Below are 10,925 nucleotides of genomic sequence, written 5' to 3' on the forward strand. Positions count from 1 at the left end.
ATCCCCACCCATCCTTTACTCCTATGCCTTCCTGGTTGCCAAAGGCTAAAATAAATATTACTTTAGCCCAATATATTCCACTAACTAATTTACATGACAATGCTACTCAAATATTAATAACCAGTGTGACGATCAAACCCTACTCTTTTGTTAGCGATGTGGGGGAAAACTGAAGATCGTTCGAGTGAGTTTTATCCCGCTGCTCCATCCCGTACTCCCTCACAATTTGACCTGTCCATGTTCAAAGTTCCTCAGCGCCTATTGGAAGATGTTCACTGCATAGCACGGAGGACTCGCTTGCGGAAAAACCTTCTCTTCTTAAATCTACTTCCCACTGCCTCCTCAGCTGTATGTTTTTGGGAAACCTTCAGCGTGTGAAAAGAGTTAGCTAGCCAACTACTAACAGTTAACGTTAAATTAGATTCATGTCGCTTAGCCGAAACGAGTAACGCTAAGTCGGCACTGAAAAAAAACACGGCAATATAAATAAATATTTCGATTACGGGCGATTTACCATGTATAATTTACCATATGCTAAAACTATACAATAAAGAAATGACCAAAAAAAACCATATCACCCAAAACAACAGCAAAATATCGATATCGCTAGCTATTAACAGTGTGACTCCGACGGTCTATTACTGTCAAGTTGTGTCTACATAATGTTTTAATGACCAAATACAACCAGATCAGTGTCAGTCAACAACTTTTCAGTCTTACCTGTGAAAAGTAATTCCCTGAGACCTATTTTCAATTGTGCGGCGGTTTGTACAGCCCCAAGCAGCACACGGGAGGCATTTCTCGGTCCATTATGAGATTCCAAAAGCTTCCCCCAAATGTGCCCCGCAAACATTTATATGACATTATGGATATTCCTGTCAGTGCAGCCATTTCCTGCAAATTATCTCTTTTCATCGATATCTAACTGCTCCTTGCTAGTTCAGTCAGAGAAGTATAACAAGAAGTTATTTGTTACAACAAAAAGCACTGCCGGTTTCGGTGTTCACGGGTGTCACCGAGTTACTGTTTGCCTTTTTTTCCACCCATGACACTCCTCTTGTTACACTACAAAAACGTAGGTTTTAATCCCCAGATATTTGAGGCACATTTAAGATAAATATTCAGTTATTCCTGTATGTTTCCACTCTACATGCTGAGTGAAGAAGCAACTAAGAAGCAACAAAGCTGTGATTCATTGTAGTCAGTTACATGTGTTTTGGTGGTGAGCACCTGTACATATACGTCTGCTTATACAGCAGCTGTAAAAGCAGGACACAGCTACTGTAAAATGATCTCAGGCATTAGTTGATGCATATAAATTTGATTACAGTACACTGTCATTGTAAAATCACTGCAACTAGCTTATTATATTTAGTTAACTGAGATTCTTTGAAAAGAATGTTCTTCGTGCACGGAATAATCATGTAGTAAAATTACACAAATAAATCCTTTTCACTCTAACATCCTTACATCCTGTAATTACATTCAGTTACATTCATAAAAATAAGAATGTGGAAACTAAAACTACAAAAAAATTTGTGTATCTGCCTTTTATTATTTTGGAATAAATATAAAATGCATGTGGCAAAGCACTATAGAAATGTATAATTAGTATTAAAAAGTATTAAATAATAATAATATTAATAAACACTCAAAATAGAATTATTTGTTCTATTTTTTATGTTACATTTATTTAACCAGGAAAAAAGTGACAACATCTTAAGTGTAATAGGACATTGAAGGCTTTGATGCCTCATGCTTTTAATAACACCACCGTATATGCCTCCTCTTTTAAAACACCACACACGCACTCCTTTTAACTACACACCGCACGCACCTTTCATGTATATAAGGGACTGTCAGTTTTAGCAGCGTTAGCCTTGTTATTAGTTATGAAAAAAATAGCATTGATTAAAATATTTTAATGTAGTTAATGCACTGGTCCCACCAACCATACCTGTATAACATACAGTTGACTGTTGACCAATAAGATTCAGTGGCAGCAAACTCCATAAGTACAGTTATGCCATGTACTTCAAGATATTGGGTGTTTGCATCATATTTATATCATACAATATCACCACGGTAAGCGAGAACAATCACCGAGGTAGTGCTGATTTTTGTCCTGAAAGTTTAAATGTGATTTTATATAAGTAGTTGATATTGTGTTATATATTAAACAGAATATTACCCTGTGGGGTTATTGCTCAATCTTTGCAGAGAACATATTACCTTTAAAGCCATATAGCAGAAATGTTGTGCATCTCTCGAGCAACACAGCGGTGTTTACGTTTCCTGAATGAATCCGCGTTTCAGTGTTGCCAGATTGGAAAAATGTCCAAGTATTGTACCAGAACCTCAAAATTATCGTATTTGGAAGAATACGAGTCAAACAGAGAGAATACAGCTATCATCTAGACAAACAATGATTTGACACAACGCAAGTAAAATTACCACAATAGATGAAAAAAAACTAGGGAGTACCTTAGTGGGAAGGTTCAAACTCCACTCCGAAGTCGCTGTCTTCTGATGCCCAAGGCGTGGTTGCCAGATGTTGAGGGAGTCTTTTGTGGTAACAAATTGATGTCAGCTGCCATGGACAGCAACATAGTGCTGATGCGGGATGGCTTAAGATGCACAAAAGCAGTGCACCTCCCCGAATTTTTTTACACACTCTGAGGTGTGCACAAGCCCATTCAGAGTATGTGAAATGAGCCATTTCGTAGCTTTGTTTTGATGAGGTTGACTTTGGAAAAAACACGTTCACATTTTGCATTTGAATGGGGAAACATGGGAACATTGAGGGCAAACTTTCCCAATTCACTGAACACGGTTGCCCTTTCGAAATCCTGCAAAGTAGAAATATGGTGCCAGAATTCATCAACATCCATTGCCTTTGTATCTTCATTTAAGGCAGGCGCTGTTGCATGAGGAGAAGCTAGACGACTACTTGCCTTGCCATCAGTAGTGAAGGCAGGGAGAGATTCACAAGATTTGAGTCAAGAGGGCATCATCAGCAAAGCAAATTCATTGGGTTTATTTCTCCGCATGCAACCCGGGAGAAATTGCGATGGAGCAGATGCACATATCGGTTCAGGGTGTCTGCTGGCATGATAGCCATAATAGACTTCTGCATTACTTTTATCAACGATGCACGTGGGCCTCATTCATACGAAAAACATAACGTCAGACAGAAAATTAGGGGCATACAGATGTTTTGAATCCTACGTGAACAACTGTGGTAAGTTGATCAATAAGTGAACAGATGCTTGTTCCAGTGGCTGACCATCAAATGATCATGTGTGGTCTCAGCTCTTGTACGCAAGCTGTCAATTTGAGTTTACCTAAAGTTGCACGCATAGCTAGTAAATTGGTAGAATGACAGCATTTTGTTCATTTCTTGTATTTTTCCTGAACCGAAGCCAAACTACAGCTCATTAGTCCATCGTTAACCAGTAAGTTTAGAAGGTTTTAGCTTTTTTATGTGCAAATAGCAGCGTAAACAAGAACATGAGGATTTAATCATCGCATCATGCACTTGCAGCACTTCTGTGAAAGAAGAAAAATGGAAATTAAGTCTATAAAAGGAATAAAATACAAAGGATCACATAAAAGATATTAATAGGCTATAATATACTAACAGCATTAACAGAAAGAAAAAAAAAGTGCAACAAGCATAGGCATATAAAGCATTTTTTTTCCTTTTCTTTCACATCTTTATTTGATTTAATCAATCTGATCACCAAATGGGTGCCTCACTCAATGCTACAAAAATCCATTCAGTTTAGCGCTGCCTGAGATTTCAGAATTCCAAGGCCCTCACTCTAAAATGCAGTCAACCAAAACATAAAAGTTGCACTGTTATTAAACAAAGGTCCGGCTGGAAAAATCAGAGGTGCAGAGCTTGCCCAAAACAAACACTGCTTTGGCTCCTAATATGAAGGGATTTTACACGGTATAAGAACAGAGGAAGTATAAAAAGCCATGTTAGGTACATAATACATAAAAGTATGTGCAAACAATGTTTAAAAAAATGGCAAAAAATTGAAAACATTGGATCTTGTGGTATGAGACAGGCTTGTGAGCCCAGTGCCATTTCAGTTTTGCTTGACATGTATGTATGCTGCTTATACTGAATGCCACTACGCTTAATTTGGTTTTATTGGTAAGATATAATTTAGCATATTTATTTTTCATTCTTGTTCTATTCTGAATACATTAAATTTAATATCTAATTATGTTGTAGAGTGAGGGGAACTAAATAGAATGTATTTTTAATTTACGGGAGGTAAAAATAATATTCAATAAATCAAATAATATGAATGGTGTTTTGGAGTAAGCTCAATTTCACTTTATGAGTTTATGTCCTCTTTGTGGCCGGATTTAGTTTCTCCGTGTCGTAAAACTCTAGGGTTTTAAAGGCGGGTGATTTTAGGAGCATGAAGTTCTGTCATGCATTTATCAACGTGCTATCATTCATATATCAGACTGGGGGCATACAACGTTTCATGAATCACACGCTGAACTCAGTCGTAAGTTGATTTGTGCACACATATCTGCGCTTCTTTCTATGTACGATTGATTATAAATGAGGCCCTGTGTGTTTAGTCTGAGCTTTGGGCCATCATTTTTGTCGGATCTGATTCAGTGTGGAGTGTGCAGCAATAAAACATAGTCTCTGTCCATTAAAGCATAAGAAGGAGTGAACTGTGTAGGTTTCACAGACCTTGTTCTTTCTAAATGAATTGTGTAATCACCACCTTCTCACTTACAGTGAAAAATACTGATTAAAGTCTGCGAATTTAGACAGTTGGCCACTGTCTGTCTTGGTCGGAATAGCTCTGCTACCAGTTTCCAGAAACAGGGTGAATCCTAGTTGTGCCTGCATCGAAAAATTGAGTCACGGACACACAAAGCGATTTTTCACATGGCCCGATGTCTGTCGACTCATCCAATCAAAACGCAATTGCATTTTTTTATTATTCAGGATTTCGGTTTTAGATCTCTCACAACAAAGTAACAGTCACGTAATGACATGCTTAGTTATTAGTAGTTGTGCTTTGATGCCTACTCAAAGGCTCACTGTGCTGAGTGGTTTTCTAATCATTTAAATATATCTTTCAAGACCTTCACCAAATGGTCTCCAAGGGTCCTTATGCTATGTTTTATCAAACAGTTTTATTATTATTATCATCGACTTATCCCATTGAGCTATCCATTATTATTAATGTCTCCGCCACTCTAAAAGAACGGGTGAGAATATTTTTTTCAGGTGGCGTTAGGGATCGTAATTAAAGCAGGAACAGCATTGAGGTGTAAACAGCTTTGTTACAGTTACATTACCATTGGTACATCTTATATTGTTACATCAAGCTTTTGAATGGTACATAGTAGCGGTATATTGTTGAATCGCAAATCTCCACAGCTCCATATTATTACCCACTTCGCCATTATACATTTAGTCAAGCCGAATTTCCTAGTTTGTAAAGTCTTTGGAAAAGATCTAACATAGTAAAATGTTTACACGTTATGTGAAAACTAGTCCAAGTATATAAATAAATAAAAAGGGAACTTATAACTGGACCTTATATGATCTCTGCTGAATAAAGATGCTTCATTCTTTTTTCTGAGAAATCCAAATCTCAAATCCTCAACCACATTTACATCATTTTGGGGGTGAATTATGTCTTATTCCTCTCATCATGAAGCAAACAGTAAAAAATAAAAAAAAACTTGAAGAACAGTCTAAGCTGCGTTGTCTTCTGTTGATGATGAAGTATTCAAGCGGCGTGCTACCAGTGAAACATTATCATCTCAAAAAGCGTGTTCAGCGTGGAGGCGTGGTCGCGTAGAAGATCAATGAAGGGAGGCGTGAAAATGGGCATCGTGTTGTTTTCTTATGGATTACTTTATCACCAGGGGTATTTGTTTTCGGCAGCACTTGTTTTAGTTTAAAGTGGGCATGTCAGGCTTTAAAGAGATATCTCTCTCATGTCTCTGTGTTGCCGTATTCACTGAGCTCTACAGTGTTAGTTTTTAATAGTAGCGTTTGTAATCTGAAGATCATCGCGCGAGGCAGCAACTCACAATTGTTTGTTATGCTTTATTTTAGCCGCCGTGCACAAAGTTTTTGTTGTTATTATGTCTGTATACAAAAAAGTAGACCCTTTACAGATTCGATTGATGTATTGCTCTTATCTGTACGATCAAAACTGAAAGTGTTATTTTGAAAATACCCCAAAAAGCGTATACGCGTTAATTGACTCCAGAGGGTTAAAGACAGTGCTCCCCAAATTCCATCGACATGTTTCCTGCCACACTAGAGGAGACATAACTTTGGATCATGTTTACACGAACTAGTTGATGGAGCTAGTCGCGACCCCCCTCCCCCACCTTGGACAGTCTGATCACCTTTCTTTTTTCTCAGCCCTGAGGATTCACCCTCATCAACGGTGTGAAGCCATCAGTGAGGACCATCAAAGTGTGACAATGGACACAGCATGATTTACTCAGCGACAGGTTTCAAATACACGTACTGGGAATATGTGTGCTGGTCTCAGGATGCCTGTGGGCTGTCACGCGGAAAATTTGATATCCTACTACCTCCTCCTGTACTGGATTACAATCAACACCACAATTGACTGTGTTTCAACAGAGAAACGGATCCACAACACACCCTAATCAGAAGCCATTGATGAGTTTAAGGAGGTCACGACTTCTGCTGAAAAGCCTGCAACACACTGCCTTCAGGTCAGATGGCAGCTCAGGCCTACAGCAAATCCAGGAGCTAACAACCTGAGAGGGGCATCAAAACTTTTACAAAAACTATTACCCCGGACACATGTGGCGGGGCATCCAGGTCATCAGCAACTACAAACCATGCGAACTACCACTCCAACGGTTTCACAGACGTCTCCTTCCTTAACAAGCTAAATGACTTTTTATGCTCGCTTCCAACAGTGACAGCAAGGGAGACGGCCCACACACTCCAGCAAACCACGCCAAGCCTCCAAACTCGCACTCCACAGATGCTCTACACTGCATAGAGCGGATCCCAGCACACGCAAGGCCTGCTGGCACGGAGCAGCATTCCTGGAACTGTGCGATAGGGGGCATTGTGCAGGGAAACAGGCTTATCAGGGGTCTTCACAGCCATTTTCAACCCGTGGTCACTGCACCCAAGCAAACTGTACCCAACAGTAGCTTTAAGTCACACATCCCATTGTGCCAGTGGCCAAACTGAATACCGCCCAGTAGCATCCTACTGTTGCCTGAAGTTGCTTTGAGTGAATGGTCCTAGCCGACCTCAAGCGACTGCCTCCCACCCACACTGGTCTCACCCACCAAATTCACCTACTGTTCTAGCAATAGGAGCACAGAGGGATGCAGTTACACAGTGCTGCACTCTGTAGCTCACCACACTTGCTGACAATAACAGACACAAATGCCGCTAGGACGGATGGTTCGTGTTGTTGTGACTTCAGCCAATCTAGCAGTTTAACACTGTTCATGCCTCCTCAACGGACACACCCAAAAATGGGAGACTTCGTTAGACACTAACACTCCCTCTGTAAGATGGGGATTATGGAGATTTCTGACAAAACAAGACCTCAGCATGGTTAGGTAGCCACACCTGCTCCCCACCCCTCACAGACTGACACCGGCGTAAACAGGGCGGTGTGCTGAGCCCCATTTCTCTACTCCCTCTACACCACGACTGCAAGCCTGTGCATGGATCCAACTCCATATTAAGTTTGCAGAATGACACACACGGTGATTGGATCATCAGAGGACAACCCGATGCGGACTGCCTACAGGGGAGGGAGGTACAGCACCTGGCCACATGGTGCGTGACAATAACCTGCTCCCATTAACACCAGCAGAGACAAAGGGAGGCTCATTGTGGACTTCAGGAAGAAGAAAGGAAGAGCAGCATTACCACATCCACATTAGCATGATGATTGTTGAATATGTCTCCAGCTTCAAGTTCGCTGGGAACCACCCATCTCGGAGGACTATGTCCTGGACACACAAAACACCTCCAGCCTGGTCAAAAAAAGAGCTCACCAGCGCCTCTTCTTTCTCAGGACGTACTGAAGAAGAACCAGCTGTCTTTAGCCATCTGGTGAACTTCCAGCTGGTGTGTGATCGAGGAACATCCTGACCAGTTGTATCACAAGTCTGGTATGGGAACTGCTCAGTTGTTGACCATGCAAAGGCCAGGGGTGGACTTACCCATTAGGCCAAAGGGTGGGCATGCGACGCCTTGGGCCCCCCCTAAAGCCAGGGGGCCCCTAAAAATGCTTTTCATATAGTAGTTGTTCGCATTAAGCGCTGACACATTAACAGTTGCTGTTTCACGGTGTTTATTACCACGACAACCGTCTGAGTCCAGCGGCTTCCTGCAGGTGTTAATGCGGCTGTATGCATAATGGGTACCATGAGCGCTCAGACCCCTGACCTCGATTTCCCCATAAAACATTTCAGCTGACTGAACCAGCCATGCCATTTATTATGAATTTATAAGTCTTTTTGCATGCCAAATTCAATTTCTGCATAGAAATATTATAATCAAACAGAAGCAGAAAGGGGTATTGCTATATAGAGTATCATGAGATCGAGTTAGCTCACAAATAATTTAATTTATTGGTGTGACGAGCGGGCGGGGAGCCAAAGAGTCGATGGGAGCGGGCCCGAGGCCGGGTGGGTGATTGGGGAAATGAGCCACACCTGCTTCCCCTCCACCACGCCGCAGCTCTGTTCCCGCGACCGTATTACATCACTCTCGTCACAGTTGCCTATTTTACAAATGGGAATACAATGAATTCATGATGTAAAAAAAAAAAAAAAAAAAAAAAAGAGGCTAATAAATGAGGCTCATATATGAATTCACATATCAAAAATTATGTTGCAGAAAATCCTTTACATGTTAAGATATTAAGCACAGAGCAGCATAGAAAAAAAATCAGAAAAAAGCAGCTATATAATTATAGGACAAAGTTTTGCATAGCCTATATTTGCCATTGCATAATTTGTGTTTATATTTTAATTGTATACAGAATTTATAAAAAATAAAAAGTCAAAGTATAATCGGTCTATTTACAAACTTTCCTTATTTTTATATTTTAGATATCCATCAGTTATGGTGATGAAAAAAATGACTCACCATCTCCTTAATGGGTGATGCCTTTAAAGAGAAATGCACGGATTACATAATCATGAAAGAGTTTTTATTTTATATCTGAATTATTTCATTTTAAAGTAGAGCTAGTGAATTTAAAGCTTTCTATTTTTTTTTTATTTTTTTTTTTAATCAGGTCTGTAGAGGCAAGATTAAAGCTGAGTTTAGGTTCATCATTGTGAAGTACTCCTGTTTAAAACCCCAGGTGGCAGAAAAGCGTTTGCGCGTTTTTCTTTATTTCATAAAACGATTTTCTTGATTTGTTGATATTGTGAGTGCACACAAATAAAACTATGGCCCTTTCAGTTTAGAATGGGATGATTACTCTTACCGCCGCTTTATCGCAACGAGGGGAAGGCTGACCTGCCTAGCGTATTTAGTTTGGTTTCAGATCCTGTTTCAGAAAAACTAGACAAGTGATCACGCCGTGCGCCGTTAAAAAAAAACTAAGAAATAAAAAAAACCAGCCTACATTTTACAAAATAAAAAAATGCTCAAACATTTTTTCTAAAATTTACTTTATAAAAAAACTAAATGAACTTTAATCACTTTTCCATTACAGGGTGCATCTCAGAATTAGAGATGTCGTGATGTGTGCGGAAAAGGAGTTTCATTTATTTCTGGTAATTCAAGCTCAGGTATGAAATCATGTTATTGAAGTAAAATTCAGTGCACACAGGACTGAAGTAGTTTTAAATATGTTTAATCTCACACATGCTAAAATCATTTCAATTAAAGTGCGCTGGTGCATTTACCATCAGCTTATACCTCTCTCTCAAGCAATCACACAACAAGCGTCATGAATGAGCTAATGAAACAGGCATTCAGGTAGCCTACCATGAAGCACCTCTAAATAGGCTGTGGAACCTGATAACTACTGCATAAATAGACCTATTAATGAAAAAAAAAACAAGAATACAATACGAAAAGCCTGAACCTGTAAGCTCACAAACAATAGCCTTACTAGGCTCACGAGAAGCATCAACAATAATTAAGCACTGTCGCGGTGGTGGTGGCGTATTCGGTCAATGTCATATCGTTGTTGCATGTGTGTAATGGTAATTTAGACATACAAATGTTCACATATTTTTCATCCGGCTACTACCACGCCATAAAGTTAATTATCCACCGCATCCCCTGCCCGTGAATTTTTAGGAATGTCACAATTCAGCGTTTTAGCCACTTTTTATCACGGTACCGTGGGTACCCGACCGGTGCAGGACTCTAATGGAGGTGGATCAGTTTTGTGGCACTGCTGAGGTGGTGCTGGAAGCCCTGTGTTTCTTTGACAGTGGCCTTCAGCCTCTCATCTGCATTTTTTAGTCTCTTGTTTCTTATTTTTCCTCACTTGACAATACCCCATAGATTCTCAGTTTGCAGTGTTCCGGTCTGAGTGAGTGTGCTGGCCAGTCAAACGCACCAAACGGCCTGGCGGTCATCATTTTCTAACCTCAACTTCTGGCGTGCTTTTGGCACCGGATCCTCAAGCAAGCTTACTAGGAGCTTCTCCCATCATCCTCCCTCCCAGACCTCTAGGACCTTGGTTTCCAAATGAAATGGCCAAAAACTGGCTTTCTACATCTGAAAAGAGGACTTTGGACCATTGGGCAACAGCGTGCAGTTCTTCTTCTCCTTGGCCCAGGTAAGCAGGCCTCTGACGGCTGTCTCACAGGTTCAGGAAAAGCTTAACAAGAGGAATATCACCACAGCTGTAGCCAAACTCCTTGACACGCGCCTGCGTAGC

At 40.4% G+C, this 10,925-nt stretch overlaps 1 protein-coding gene across 1 annotated transcript; it reads right to left on the minus strand.

The window, feature by feature from the left end:
• Positions 1 to 241: 241 nt before the first annotated feature.
• LOC122137238 (THAP domain-containing protein 1-like) lies at positions 242 to 10,620 on the minus strand. The gene is made up of 4 exons (XM_042722997.1): positions 10,540 to 10,620; positions 9,167 to 9,187; positions 721 to 800; positions 242 to 365 (listed from the first exon to the last, which is right to left on the minus strand). Exons 1-4 carry the CDS (start codon positions 10,618 to 10,620, stop codon positions 242 to 244), a joined length of 306 nt encoding a protein of 101 aa, XP_042578931.1.
• Between the last annotated feature and the right edge of the window lie 305 nt (positions 10,621 to 10,925).

The sequence above is a fragment of the Cyprinus carpio genome, chromosome B4 (assembly GCF_018340385.1).
Source record: "Cyprinus carpio isolate SPL01 chromosome B4, ASM1834038v1, whole genome shotgun sequence".
NCBI lineage: Eukaryota > Metazoa > Chordata > Actinopteri > Cypriniformes > Cyprinidae > Cyprinus > Cyprinus carpio.